The following is a 14,597-nucleotide window of genomic DNA, read 5'->3' on the forward strand; positions in this document are numbered from 1 at the left end:
CGCTCTACTTAGCACACACCCTAGCACAGCGAGGAAGCGGTTTGCACCTGCTTCTCTTGCGTGCAGTGAGGTAGTTGTGGTGGGCGCGCAAGCGACCTCACCCAACACACTAAGAACTCTGGTGAAGTGACGTCACGGGAGCGGTAATCCGTCTCCTCGTGCGCACTTACCAAGTAGGTAGTAAATTTCAGACTGATTTATATTTAATAGAATTAAATACAAATACCTATTTTTACCAATTAAAATGATATCTCTATAGATATCATTTAATATGTATTGCGAGCGTATCTTTATAGATACCTCGCGTAACTGATGACGCTAGCCGTCATCATGGATGACGCTGGGCGTCATCCCTCCTAATGTGAATGCACCCATGTGCATCACATCCACAAGGGTTGGTCACAAATGTGCACCACACCCGAGTGTTGGGTCTAATTACTATTAATTAGTAATTGACCATCCCCTTAAGTACCAAATGTACTTAATGGGGACTGTGTAACTTTAGGGTAACTTTATCCCGTTACAGTAGGGCAATTGTAGATGAGGTGCGAGTATGTTCATGGTGTTAACAGCTGAATTATGATGGTTGATTCTAAGAGAGCTGAATTTCACGTCTAAATGGTCATTTCACGAAAGTGGTCACGTGGTGTTTTTGACGCAACGTAGGGCCAATCAAATACAACTGAGGGCATTTTAACGAAAATACTGAGGGCATTTTAACGGCTGCCTAAATATAAAGTGCTGTTTTTATAAACACGAAAAGTGTTAACTATGTAATTCGCGGCTCTTTGGGCGACACTACACTGGAAGTACAGCACGGACGCAACACAAAGGCATATATGGAGGCCCTTTATCTCAGACAAAGTCGACCGGACATGGCTTTCATGTCCGACCAAGGTCGCATGCCGATTAAAGTCCCAAAGCTGCAACAGACGCGCACTGTGAAAAATTTCCCTACTATTAAAAAGACAAGTATTAGGTTGCAGCAGTCATCCAGTCATCCCCATCAGTATTCGTTGGAATTCAAGTTTGACGCCGTAAAGCCATGCCAAGTCAGTGTTTATATGGTGGCATTGGAGCGGACTTATGCTGTCACTGACAGCTCTAGCTTAGCGCTGATGAGTTCTTACAAGAGAATATTGTTGACAAAACAATTGTCTGCAGGATCAGGTCAACAGTTTGGTCTTAAAAAAATCGAGAACAGTTCAACGACTACCACGAGAATTAAAGAGAAGCATGAGAATATTTTGCCGCAGCTTGAATTTTCGCATTGTAAATTGGATAAGCTTATGAACAAGCCTAACACGGCTCAGTTTCCATTAAAAATCGTGCTTGAAACTTTATCGGACAGTAAGTGAATATTTGAATTCGTCGGTGCTATTATTTAACGGTTTGATGTGCTGATAATAGAGTGCTCACAGTCTCAAACCACATTTTGCACCTTTGTCAAGGGATGCAACGAAGCGTGGAATGTTAAGGTGCTCAAGCAGAACGTCCTGGTAGCCACGCATGAATTAATTATTCATTGGAATTTTTACGCACTGACACTTATGACTTAGTTAGGTGGACTGACGTATCAATTGCAAGAAATCTACGGCATTTATGAAACAGCGGTTGCAGCTCCGAATATTGAATGCCAAGCAGAAACGTCGGCTGGAAAAAGGGATAAAAATATTGCTGAAGGTGCCGAGTGCATTATCTGCTATTGTGGACAGCGCAATACTGCGGTTCTACCCTGTCGACATATGTGCCTTTGTTCCGAGTGCGCTGATGTATTGCGCAAAGGCTCCACCATATGTCCAATTTGCCGAACAAGTGTTGAATCATTGCTTATTATTCGTATTCGCGACGAAGACCGCGGCGACAATTAATATTGAAGCGAACTATTGTAAGTAATTGCATCACAAAAGAATTTATCAAAATTACTAGCCCTATCCTATCCGTCTCCGGAATCAAAAGTTACCCCTCGGCTTTCGCTCTGAATAGACCTTTCCACATTGTTTGACTTTCTATTTGTGCAGCCATTGTCTATGTACTCACTTTCTGCAGCTAGGTTCCGCGTCCTTGATTTTTTTGTCTTTTGGTTGATTATCTTGTACAAATACTGATCGCAACCCACGGTTTGTGTTCGGTGGTTGAAAGACTAGAATGACCAACTTTGCGCACCCATCGTCGATCGTTTAACCAAGACACATGCAAATCATACTTTACTGTCGAACTACATCCCCTAAGCTGCCTGTTCTGTGCTCGTGCCTCATCTCACAGACTAGTTGCTGCATGTTAGGCCGGTTCTGGTTCCGACACCAGCTAATTGTTTTTCCTCCACATTCCCTTCATCTGTAGAATTAAAAGCAGTCGACTCAATTATTCGCCCAAGATCTGGCCCAATGCTAAACTAAAAAATGCTTACCAAATTTGCAGGATATCCTCGCAACGATCTTGTTTGATGGACTTCCTCTGCCGCAACTTTCGCATCCAAATCACCTGAAGACTGCGACTGAAAATCTGGGATAGCTGGTTGACGGCCACCACGATCAGAGGGGCTACCACCATTATTATTGTTTCCACGTCCCTTAGGACTTTGCGTACCCCCGTGATTAATGTTGACGTCTGCACTGGAAATCGAGTCATCCGAAGTTGTAGGAGATCCATCCTTATTGGCATTGTACGATAATTTGCGCGTCATCATCTCCACCATTTGCTCCCGTTTCTTCAGCTCACCCTCGCGACGCATGTAGTCCACCTCCAGCTCTATAAAGTGTCAATATCAGTTATTTTTTTAAAATTGGTAACACAGCACAAAAGTGCAGCGCGATCTCACCCTTAAGCTTCTTCTCTCGAGCCATCAAAGCAGCCTCCTGTCGGCGTAAATCCTCCTCAATTCCCAAAAGCTCCTTCATCTTCTGGTTGTAAGATGTCTGCAAGTTCTGATCACTACCTGGTTGCGGAACATTCGCCGCAGTGTACGCGCGTAACCTTTGTTGAAGCTGCGGAACACGTTCCAAATCCTCAATTCTTGGTCGTCTAGAGCGTTGTCTATGGAGCATCCATCGAATAACCTGGAAAAGGCCTTCCGAGTACTGGGACGGAATACGATTAAACTTGCCTGCATTAATTTTTTTGGCCAGTGCAAGCTGATTCGTCGCGTCGAATGGAGGACCAAGCGTTGCCATTTCGTATAACAAACACCCCAGCGCCCAAATGTCAGAGCGGTCGTCATAAGTCATTTCGTTCACCATTTCCGGACTCATATAGTAAGGGGTGCCAACATTCGTCTGGGCGAAGCGCGATTCACTGCTTAATTCCTTTGCAAGACCAAAATCACCAAGCTTGGCGTTGTTCTGAATTACATGTGGCAAAAAAAATTTAATATTGGCAACGTTGCATCACAATCAAAACAAGATAAGAAGCAGCAGCAGAGGGTCTAGTCGTACGTTTGAGTCTAAAAAGATGTTGCCAGGCTTGATATCACGGTGGAGAATAGGGCGAATGACGTTGCCTTCGCGATGGCGGTGACACTCTTTCAATGCGAGGAAGATATGCGTGAAAATGTGCCAAATAAAACCCTCTTCGATGTAGGATCTGCAGATTTAAATGGAAACATTTGTTAGAAACTTTTCATGTCAGAAAGTTGATATGAATAAATCATGGCGTACCCCTCCCGTTTCTTCCTCTTAATGAACTGGCCAAGATCACCGCCCTCACAATACTCCATGACGATGTAAATTCTAGTGGCCTGTTTGTCAATCACACGGTCCAGATACCGGACGATATGGGGGTGCCTCAATTCCCTTAAGATATTCACCTGAAACGAACATCAAGTCAAACTCCTTCTGAAAATACGGCTCTAAGCCTTGCCCCGCACCTCGCTGACAATAAGTTGCTTTTCCTTTTCACTCATTGCACCATAATTGACTTCCTTCCACACCAGCATCTGCTCAAACATAGTAATCGAGTCAGCGCATTTTCCTGTTGCCTGTGCAATCGACGCCATATTGCTTCTAATTCTCACCTTGCGATCACTCTTACGCACAATCTGCGTGACGACGCCAAACGAGCCTTTGCCGATGATGCGGACCTGTTCGTATGCGTCCATGGTAAAATGAGTAGCGCCCGTGGGTAAGGGGGAAGGCACGCTCTATCTGTAGATGGAAGTGGGAATGATGGACTGGAGACGCGTGAGTCGAGATTAAGCAGACGCAACAGATCGACTTAGGGTCTTATCTCCTCTCCGCCGTTCTTTGTTTGTGGCGGGGCGTTCGTGTCGTTTTAAGTAAAGAGTCAGTGGGGGAGGGAGAGTCGTCAGAACGATTTGTTAACGGGTAGGATTTCGCTTAAGGTAGGAATTCATAGCCCTCCGTTTTACTAAAATTGCACGCAATTCGTAGACAACAAGCAGTGGAAGAGAAAGTCGGTTCAAGGACGATTCACATGTGTCATGTTCGATGCATATTATTTTCTAACGACTTTGGCTCAATCAAAACTAGTGCTCTGCAGCTAGCAATGTCTCCTTATCAAGCGCCTCTTCGTGCCGCATAAGTGGGACTTGTCTCTTATTAGTACCTGCGCGGTTAAGTAAAGACCCACTCTGGTAGTCTATTACGTTCAGGGCGACACCTACGAGGATTCCCAGCACGCCAAATACTACAAATAGCAGCTCCACTCCTGGGATGTACCGATGGCTTTTAGAAAATTCCGCTGCAACAGCAAGCGGAAATATTGTTAAACCAATGTTCTAAAAAATCGAGCCAGAGAGCAGATGATTAGAATGTAATGGATGAATCTTTCAGCATCAGACAAATAAACTCGATAGTCACGGCATTTATTAAACAAAGCACGCACTTGGATTGCAGTGATTGCCCCGTACGCAGTTCCAACGTGTCTTGACTCGACAACGTCTGCATTTTGAAATGAAGACAAATTAATATGCGATAGCCTCACAATGATGAGAGGTTTCAAAAAAATTTACACGGTACGGAAGGCCACAATGCTGCGGCGAACACGCTGTAACCGATACCTTGTAGTATTAATGGCACATAGAGTGATACATTAGTCAGTCCGAGCATAATATGAACAATCGTGAGGGCTAAAGGAGCCACAAATGCCAAAACAGCGCGAAGACCGATTCGGTCGGCCACAAAGCCAAGAAAGGGAGAGATGGTGGCACTTATAATGTAAGGGACGGACATTGGTGTGGCAGCTCTCTCGGCCGCATCGATTTCCGCAGCACAGTACGCTTTAGTCAGTGGTCCAAATTTCCAAGCTATATCATCGCAATTAATTTTTTCTTTTGGAATCAGCGGAGGCGACGTCGAGCAATTCCACTGATCAAACGGCTTTTTGATCGTGCAATTTGCCGATAAAAGCGGGAGGGGCCATCCGTAAGGTGGAACGCGAGGGCATCCAGAAACAATCGCTTTGCAGTCGATTTCCTCAAGGTAAAGCCCTTTTCCACATCGTCGGCATGGCATAGGAGGTTCTTTAAAAAAGTCCCTTTCCATTAGTAGACTGCTTGCAACATTATTAAATGGGATAACGCAACCATAGACAACCAAACAGGATAGCGATAATAGCCAGAAGGCTGGCCGAAAGTGTTTAATGTCACTGAAGTGAATGCTTTTGGCAGTCATCGCTTCGTCTTTCCGATTATTCCGCTTCGTCAACATCTCAGCTCGCTTATCTATTGGTATCAATAGCACCATGGAAAAAAAAGATACCACACACATGGCAAAGCCTACCCAAAGCGCCATAGACACCCCGGACGCTTGAGCGACAAGGGGGCTCAATTCGTTATTAATAACGCTCCCTAGTCGAGCAACACTAAGATTTATACCCAAAGCGAGCGCAAGCTCACTATTTTCAAACCATGACGCGACCAAAGTGCCCTGGGCTACGCCTAAGCTTTCACCACCGATCCCGAATACCACTCGGCCGAACTGCAACCACACAGAATGAAAAAATGAACCCCTTTTTTTCCAGAAGCAGTTAAAGACGCACCAGCATCATTTCAAAATTGGAGAGGGAGCAGCCTGTGGCAAAAACTAGCTGGCCCATTAAAATTGCTGCTGAAAAAGCTAACAACATTGCACGAGCCCCGAAGCGATCGACGAGAACACCGCCAAAAAATGGTAAAAATATGTTGGGTATCGAATACAACGTATACAGTAAACTCTGAGCTTACACCATAATTGATGGACACAATTAAATGATAAGCCATGCATGAAAAATATTTACTAAGCAATATGGCGTACAAAGAAGTACTCGTAACGTTCTTTGGGGATGTTGCTAAAGTGTTGTTGCAATTGGCTTTTAAGCGCCGCTGGGTTGTCAAAGCAATAATAGTTTCCTATCATAAGCACACAGGATAAGAACAGCACGAGCCAGCGCATGGTGAACTTGCTTTTTTCCGCCATCTTAGATCCTGAATTCTTATAAAGTGCGAGAAAAGGATGCCTTGAAAAACAATAGTGAAATATGGGGGACCCGTTGTTGTGGTACATTTACCTTATGGGTAATATGCCATTTTATCCTACTCTAAAATAATTAATTACTTTAAATCCCATTTATTATAGGTAACAAATGTTTTGCCAGATATAAATCTGGCCGAAATAGGGCCGAAATCTATTTTTAGATTAGCTAGGGTAAGGCCTTAGATTAAATAATTAAATAAAGTGCAGTTCCCCGCAAGGCTTGCGCATTGATCTGTAAGAGATAGAAACCTTTCTAAGGTATATACTCTTGGGCACTAGTTGTCACTTGGTTCTAAAACCCCCGAGTCCCTTGAACTAGGATCCATTAAACTTTAATAGCTTGTACGACTCCCTGAGTTGTTAAACTCATTAGTTATATAGAATGAAGAGACTCTCTGAGTCTGAAAGTCTTCCTCTGACTTAAGGAGCGAGGCAGTTCCGCAACAAATAGCCAATCCGCTTTCGCTCTCCCGGTTATTCTTCAGATACGCACACATATACATACATCACACATACGTATAATATATTTTTTCTAAACAGATTGCGAAGCTTAATTAACAATTCGGCAGCTAGTAAATAACGTTCAGTTCCCTTTTGATCTTAAAAACTCGTTGAGTCAATAAGTCTTCCTCTGACTCAGGGAGCAAGGTAGCTCGGCTGCACATGCTGCTAAGGTGTTTAAATCTAAATCCTTACCCTAGCTAATTTAAATAGATAACGGCCGCCAGATATTAATCTGGCGGCTGCCACATTTGTTACCCATATTAAATGGGATTTAAAGTAATTAGCTTTTTTAGAATAGGATAAAAGGGTATTTTAACCATAAAGTAAATGTACCACAACATCGGTTTTCCAACCATTGTGTGCCCCATTACAGCCTCCCCCATCAGACTGTTGACACCTAGTGACAACATTCCTCTTTGAGGTTGGAATATTAGCAACTAACCGTTTGGTTGTGTTTTGCATTTATTTGTCTAATGACAACAAGCGTGAGTCGCCGACTCCTAGCTACTCCCCCGACGATAAGTTGCAGGTGAACTATATGTCTCACACTCCATCGGAGGAAGAGGTGGAAGAGCCTCGCTCATATACGCCTTGGCGTGTAGACGAGTTTCGTCGGGCTCCAAATTCGTTCCCAGAACGTGGTGCCGCGGACGTTTCAGTTAAATTGCACCGGACGCCGGACCGTGAGTCCAATATCATCACGAATCCGCTCGATGAAGAGCAAGAGCGGGCAATCGTCATAGAGGAACAAGCTCGTCATTGAGCTGCAGAGCTAGCGAAAGCAAAAGCTTACAGTGAATACTGATTCACTCTATTTAGTGCGGAAGAGCGTCTTAAAGAAATCGCGGGTCGCAGCTTGACCATCTGGACCTCCGGACCAAAGGCGAAAACGCCGGAGGAGATCGCTGCTCGCGACGCTCTTTATGAGCGATACCTACGCCGAAGGTAATGTATGACGAGGTCAGTACCTGACGCGTTCGCGTGATTAGGCCCGTGGAGCTTCGGTGACCTCAATGAGGAAAATTCCGATCGTTCTGTTTAGTAACGAATTAAAAACGAAAATGACGCTTCGTTTGACAGCTTGGTCCATCGGGCCCGCCGCCTCCGCAACATTTGGTGTATACGAGAGTCTGCGGATGTAGCTGATTTTCGTTTTGAGCGAAAGCTTGACTTTGATTTCGCCAACCATAAGGCCAAAGGCCAGTACGTTCAGCGTCCATGCCACAAAACGAGGATAGGCCTAGCCGATATTTCAGTGCCTCGGTTGCCCGTGCAACCTTGGATCGAAGCCGCACCGAGGCTTGAGATCCACCTATTCCCACTTCTCGTGGTGGGAAGCGTCGTTTGGCGCAAGTTGAACCTGAGCTTGGCGCTCAAAACTTCAACGGCGTGCAGGCAATTTTGCCGAAGAGGTACCTCAAACTCCCAAGAGTTTTCAGAAGAGGTACCAAAGCCACTTTACCAGATACTGACATTGGCCCTTACGACAAGGTCGCTTTAGAAGTATCTCCACGTGAAACTGAAGGTCCCTTCGCGCATCAAGCAGCGCGGGAGGGGGCCGAAATCTCGGCGGAAGCATTTTATGCTCCAAAGCACGAGGTGCAACTTCTTCGCGAGGGCCTTGCTCGGGTTGAGGGCTCTTTTGAGGCGGTCCAAAACCGTCTTTCAATGCTAGAACGTCAGCAACCTTAATTATTTTTGAATTTAATAATTAAAAAAATCTTATTTTTATAAGAAAACATAAAAAAATAAAGGGTCAGCTGAACATCCTAGTGATGATGCAGCAATCTGCGGCAAGGCCGTCTTTTTCGGCGCAAGCGCCTCCAAGTTCACGTGGAAAGGGTTCCAGTAGGGCTTAAGCAAGCCGACGTAGAACACTGGGTGTGTACGCAGCTTGCTAGGAAGGTTTAGCGTGTAAGCTAGGCCCTTCTTGGCCACGACTGTAAATTTTCCAATAAAGCGCGCGCGCAATTTGGTCTTGAAGACCGCAGAAACCAAGTTAGTAGGTAAATTTTAGCGTTTAATAAAACTCGGTCTCCGACCGCATAAAAATTGATACAGCTTCTGCCTTTGGCATCTGTTTGTTCTTTCTGGTTGTCTTGGCTATCAGCCATCGTGTCACGTACATGTCGTAAGACACTAAATCGAGAAACTCGCTTACTTTTTTTCCGGATGGTAACAGGGCTGATATCAGCAAGCCATTCGGCTAAGTCTCCCCCACCAAGCCGTGAGCTACGTTGTGGTTTCGATAACGGAACTCGTGGTTGGGTGAGACCGTTGGCAGAACGAGTGTATCCTGTAGAGACATGGACAGCGCTATTTAACGCAAATTCCACCACTCGGAGCATTGAACTCCAGCTCTTTGGTGTCGAGCACACACTGCGTAAACATCTTCAATTAAGAGAGTGACACGTTCAGCCTGACCATCGGCTTGCGGATGGTCTGCTGTTTACATGTCCAATATGGTGCCAAGCACTAAGAAAATCGATTATCGGAATTTACCCGTGAAACGGGAGTCCCCTCGATCAGATACAATTGCCACAGGCAAATCGTGTTGTCGAAACACGCGATCATAAACAGCATTGCTGAACACTCACCATCAATGGTATCCGGCACAGCCGCTAATGAGCCATTTTGCTCAATCGGTCAACAAAGACCACTATGCGGTGTTACCGGCCAAATCTTTTTGTATGCCTAAAACAAAATCCATACTAATACACTTCCAAGACCCGGTGGGTACGGGCAGACTTGCCAGCGGTGCAGCAGCGTGAGCCGAGAATTTAACCCGTTGAAAAGTTTTGCATGTGCGAATGTATTGTCTGAATCATTTGTAAAGCTTAGGTCATCAATAAATCTGGCTTACAAGGCCATAGGCCTTTTCTCTATCGAGATGACCACCAAGGACACTGTCGTGCGTCTCATAGAGAATTCGATACTTCAAATTCTCATCTTGAGGAACAAGGATGCGCAGAGTATCCGCAGCATCCGTGCAATAAAGCAACAGGTCGTTATCGATAGAACATCGATGTAATTGTGCACGCAAACGTGCCGACACTTCAAAGCCCGATTCAGTGCTCTTGAGAGCTCGTAGCAGAGCTACAAACTGTTCACCCTGGGCATAAGACGAACGGATTTATTCAGTAATAGGCGACATTATAGTCGTCAAATGAGATAGCTCATAATCCGGCCTGCGTGATAACGCATCAGCCAAAGCATTCTGCTTGCCAGGCTTTTACTTCACCTCAAAATTGTATTCGGCGAAAAATGGAAGCCATCGAGCCATTATCTGTGAGAGACGAGGCGACTTAGTCGCAGTGCGTAAAAACGCGTGATCTGTATATATCACAAGCGACTTAGAGTCTAGCAGACGAACTCTGAATTTGACAAGAGCATTCTTTATTGCAAGTAAGTCTTTGTCCAGAACTGGGTAGTTCTTTTCCGCAGCTTTAAACTGTCTAGACTCGAAAGCAATGACACGTAGGCTCACATCATTATCGGTTTGAAAAGAGCACTGCCAATGGCAAAATTCGATGCGTCACAGACGACACTGCAAGGCCAATTTGGATTTGGCAGTGCCAGAATTGAAGCATGGATAAGACAATCCTTAACTGCTTGAAAACTTTTATGCTCCGTGCTAGTCCAGCATCAATCCGTATCCTTATAAGGAGATTAATGGCCTAGCCATTTTAGCGTAATTTTTGCTATATTTTTGTAAATAATTCGCGAGAATAAACCACTCACGCAAATCCTTTTATTTCTTAGAATTCGGCCGATCAACTATGGCTTTTACCTTAGCCGGATCCGCTCTAGGCCTCGCTTCCCAATGAAGCACCCTAAGAAAGAAATTGCTTCTGCGCCAAAAATGCATTTAGATGCATTGGCATACCGTTTACTTGTACGCATACACTCGAGCGCTGTTCGCAAATGGTCTATATATAAATATATATTTCACATCCGTCTGACCCTGTTCCGCACGACTGTGGACAAATATGTCATCAAAAAGGTCTGTGCATAACCTCGATGAGGGCGAAAAAGTACGTCATTAGACGATTAAATGTTGTCGGAGGATTGGAAAGCCCTTGTGGCGTATTCAATCACTCCTATAGCAATCCGCTTGGGGTGATAACCGCTGTAAACAGGATATCGCTAGCTCGCATGAGCAGTTGGTAATAACGATTGATGCACCGTGCATCGTACATCCCGCCAAATTGTTCTAGAGAATATCCTTCGAAGGAATAGGGGTTGTGCTGGTATAGCGGCAGCATTACGCTTATTAAAAGCATGTACAATGCGCCATTTACCAATTGGCTTTTTGACACAAAATGTCGGTGTCGAATGGGGAGACTTGCTCTCTCGTACCATTCCAACCACGTGCTCAGCACGGAATAAATCGTCAATGACGCCGCACTGTTCCTTTGGTACAGGCCACTGTCGTGTGACACAGTAATTGGTTTCAGGAACCAACTCAATTTCATGACGGACACCTCTATCGGGGGTAAATCGGATGGTGGATTGGTATATATCACATCATGGCATTCCTTAAAAAAGGAATAGAATGGACCCGTAGGATCTTTAATAATCGATCATCCACTCTGCGCACTAAGCGCAGCTTTTGTGTCCTCCGGGACAGCTTCGTCCAGAAGCGACGATGAGTGTAACTAAACCATAGGTCGAATGACCACGATTTCAGATAAGTCACCAGCTTTTAAGGCTCGACCGCACTCATCAATAGACATTTCGTCTAGCTCTAGAAGAGCATGTAACGAGGAGATTGCCGCAAGGCTAACTTCCCCCTCAGTGTTACCGGTTACGCCATTTACAAGCGTATGTACTTGCTCACTCGTATCACTTTGTGAGGGTATACACGCTTCGTGTCCATCCTGTCTTGGAGTGGAGACAATACGCCTCTTAGAGGCCGGACATTCACGTCCCCGGGTTTTCAAGCCTGTATTGGTTCTATACAAGACATGGTGTCTAATTTGACATCCGAGAAGAAGTTAGGAAACTCAACTTCCTTACATAGCGAACGTTTACGTGTCGCTTCACGTGCATTAGGAAGGTTTGACTCAAAATGCCCTGGCGAACCGTCAAAAGTGTCACTATTGACACTCAGAATGATGCCACCTCGGCCGACCATACTCGGTGGACTTAGACGTGCCACTCGACGCATCTCCGGGATATTGCACCCTTGAGGTCCTGGCGAACCGTTAACAGTGTCACTACTGACACTCAGTATGGTGCCACCTCGGCCGAACACACTCGGTGGACTTAGACGTGCCACTCCACATATCTCAGGGATATTGCACCCTTGATGATTCGGCCTTAGGCCAACAATGCTTTCAGCATTTACTGAATCGTCATTATAACGAGTGTCACTCGACGGAGTACGTGTCGTAATACTTATTACTGCTGAGTCGGGCTCAGAATTAATGTTTTTAACATTAGAGTTTATTAACTTAGACATGCCATTGTCGAAAACACTGACAGACTCATTCAATGATCCGCGCCAATAGCGCTTTTGCTGCCTAGCAAAGGTGGGTTCATGACTCTCCAAAACATTGCTAGGAACATTGCGCGTGGCGCCTAAGGTCTTAGACCTCCAATCGATTCATGGCTCATGGTGTTCTAACCAGGCCATACCAAGGATGAATTCATATCTCGAATCCAAATCAAGGACGAGACACCGTTCCATACTGTCAAAGTCCAGAAACTTTATACCTAAGCTCAATGGAACTTTGGGAGCAGTGACACGAGTCCCAGTCGCTAAGCGAACGGTGATTGATTGTATCACCTTCAGGCGCTTTATACGCCTCAACGTATTGTTGACTTCCTTCAAGGGAAATGCGTCCAGCATAATTGCAAGACACTCCTGAGTCAATTAAAATTGCCCACGGCTTATCAAAGCCCTTTACAGTCGCTTGAACGACGAGCAAGCCAGGTTTGTACTCTCGCCCCGTGCCATTAAGCATCGAGCTAATTGGGGCTAGGTTCTGTTTATTCTGACCTCCTAGAGGTTCAACATAACCTAGGTCTTCCCCAGTAGGGCGCCCCGCACCTACTGGGTATCGACGTTTTCCCGCACCGTACCAGATCTCTGGTACAGGTCGGGGTTGGAGCTCTTTCGAGCTTTACGCGAATTTCGAAGAGGGCAGGCCGGACGTAAATGTTTCGTGCTTCCGCACATATAACATCTATCGATGGTCTTATGCTGTTCCACAGCTTGAAAAGCCTCTTCTCTTTCCTAAACGAGGCTTAAATCCATGGGTTCCGCTCTATTAGACGGAACCCATGTGCTCGAAGAGCTTGTTCGGTAAACAGGTGTGCTAACGCGAGCAGGCTTAAAGTCGAACTCAGCGCGTAGCGCTATAACAACTGCCTCTTCGAAAGTAGCAGGATGAGATCGGAATAATTCCGTCCAGGCATCGCCTTCATTCAGACCCCTATAAAGATGGTAACTACAATTGCTTCTTGCACCGGGTCTTGATGCATAGATGAAATGAGAGTTCGCAACTGCTGAAATTATCCCCTAGGGTTCTTTTACCCTGTCGAGTCGCTAGGAGCCGTGCTCGCATGCGAAAAGCCTGATCAGGCGGTGCAAACATTCTGGTCATTTACTGTTTCAGCGAATCCCATGAGGGAAAAGCGTCGTTTATGGACGTGCTGCACGATAGTGCCCATTCCATGGCTCTACCGCCAAGTTTATAAATGGCCATAGCCACCTTTTGCCGTTCTGTTAAGAACAAGGCGGAATCAATGGACATTTACATCTGGTTAATCTAAAAGAGGAGATTTTCTCCCTCATTTCCCTCAAATGTCTTCACATTTACAGCTAGAGGGCGAGCCCTCGACTCTGAGTCAGGTACAGAGATGTACCGGGTTGGCATAGATGCCGCCAAGTGGTCCTGTACCTGACCGATCAGGGAGGCTTCGTACCGCATGAAGGCTTCAAGCCTTGCATGCAGGACCTCAGGTCCCTGATGAAATAATATCTTCCACGTGCTCAAGCCCGAAAAAGGTTTTGAGCTTGTCATAAGCGGCGCGTTGCGCTTCTGACAATTCTGGAACCTCTTCCATTTTCGTGAGAATTTAGTCTTGTAAGGACCCAGGCGTAGATTGACTACGAGTGCTACCAGGTGTAGCGGAGCTACCTCGCTCTAAAAGTCAGAGGAAGACTTTCGGACTCAGAGAGTCACTTAGTTCTATTGAACTAATGAGTGTAACAACTCAGGGAGTCGTACAAGCTATTTAAGTTTAAGGAATTCTAGTTCAAGGGATTCAGGGGTTCGTAGAACCAAGTGGGAACTAGTGCCCAAGAGGATATATCTTAAAAAGACTTCTATCATTTACAGATCAATGCGAAAGCCTTAGGAAGGCACTTAACGTTTTAAGATCAAAAGGAGAACTGCATTTATTTAATTATTTAAATCTAAAAACTTTACCCTAGCTAATTAAAAAAAAAAATTTGGCCGCCAGATTCATATCTGGCGGCGACCACATTTGTTACCCATAATAAATGGGATTAAAGTAACTAACTATTTTTAAAATTAGATAAAAGGGTATTTACCTATAAAGTAAATGTACTACAACAATGGTTCTCCAACCGATGTGTGCCCCATTTGTAAC

The 14,597-nt window shown here is 45.2% G+C and overlaps 3 protein-coding genes across 3 annotated transcripts; 1 reads left to right on the plus strand and 2 right to left on the minus strand.

The window, feature by feature from the left end:
- Positions 1–839: 839 nt before the first annotated feature.
- CCR75_000731 (uncharacterized protein) lies at positions 840–1,871 on the plus strand (the record flags this gene model as incomplete). Its single annotated transcript, XM_067958837.1, has 3 exons — positions 840–1,350; positions 1,411–1,499; positions 1,560–1,871. 3 exons carry the CDS (start codon positions 840–842, stop codon positions 1,869–1,871), a joined length of 912 nt encoding a protein of 303 aa, XP_067816720.1.
- A 436-nt stretch (positions 1,872–2,307) lies between these two features.
- CCR75_000732 (uncharacterized protein) lies at positions 2,308–4,096 on the minus strand (the record flags this gene model as incomplete). Its single annotated transcript, XM_067958838.1, has 7 exons — positions 2,308–2,337; positions 2,411–2,751; positions 2,822–3,341; positions 3,435–3,582; positions 3,657–3,805; positions 3,866–3,934; positions 4,013–4,096. 7 exons carry the CDS (start codon positions 4,094–4,096, stop codon positions 2,308–2,310), a joined length of 1,341 nt encoding a protein of 446 aa, XP_067816723.1.
- A 319-nt stretch (positions 4,097–4,415) lies between these two features.
- CCR75_000733 (uncharacterized protein) lies at positions 4,416–6,478 on the minus strand. Its single transcript, XM_067958839.1, has 5 exons — positions 6,252–6,478; positions 5,998–6,171; positions 4,970–5,936; positions 4,843–4,898; positions 4,416–4,735 (listed from the first exon to the last, which is right to left on the minus strand). The coding sequence occupies exons 1-5, from the start codon at positions 6,411–6,413 to the stop codon at positions 4,484–4,486; spliced, it is 1,611 nt and encodes a 536-aa protein (XP_067816722.1). The 5' UTR covers positions 6,414–6,478; the 3' UTR covers positions 4,416–4,483.
- Positions 6,479–14,597: the final 8,119 nt, after the last annotated feature.

This window comes from Bremia lactucae, linkage group LG3, assembly GCF_004359215.1.
Source record: "Bremia lactucae strain SF5 linkage group LG3, whole genome shotgun sequence".
NCBI classification, from domain to species: Eukaryota; Oomycota; class Peronosporomycetes; order Peronosporales; family Peronosporaceae; genus Bremia; species Bremia lactucae.

Coding starts and splice junctions, on each gene's coding strand:
- CCR75_000733 (XM_067958839.1), bottom strand. CDS start 6,413: ATGGCGGAAAAAAGCAAGTTCACCATGCGCTGGCTCGTGCTGTTCTTA. Junction 6,172..6,251: donor AACGTTACGAGTACTTCTTT/GTACGCCATATT, acceptor GTGTAAGCTCAG/AGTTTACTGTATACGTTGTA. Junction 4,899..4,969: donor ATTGTGGCCTTCCGTACCGT/GTAAATTTTTTT, acceptor TTCAAAATGCAG/ACGTTGTCGAGTCAAGACAC.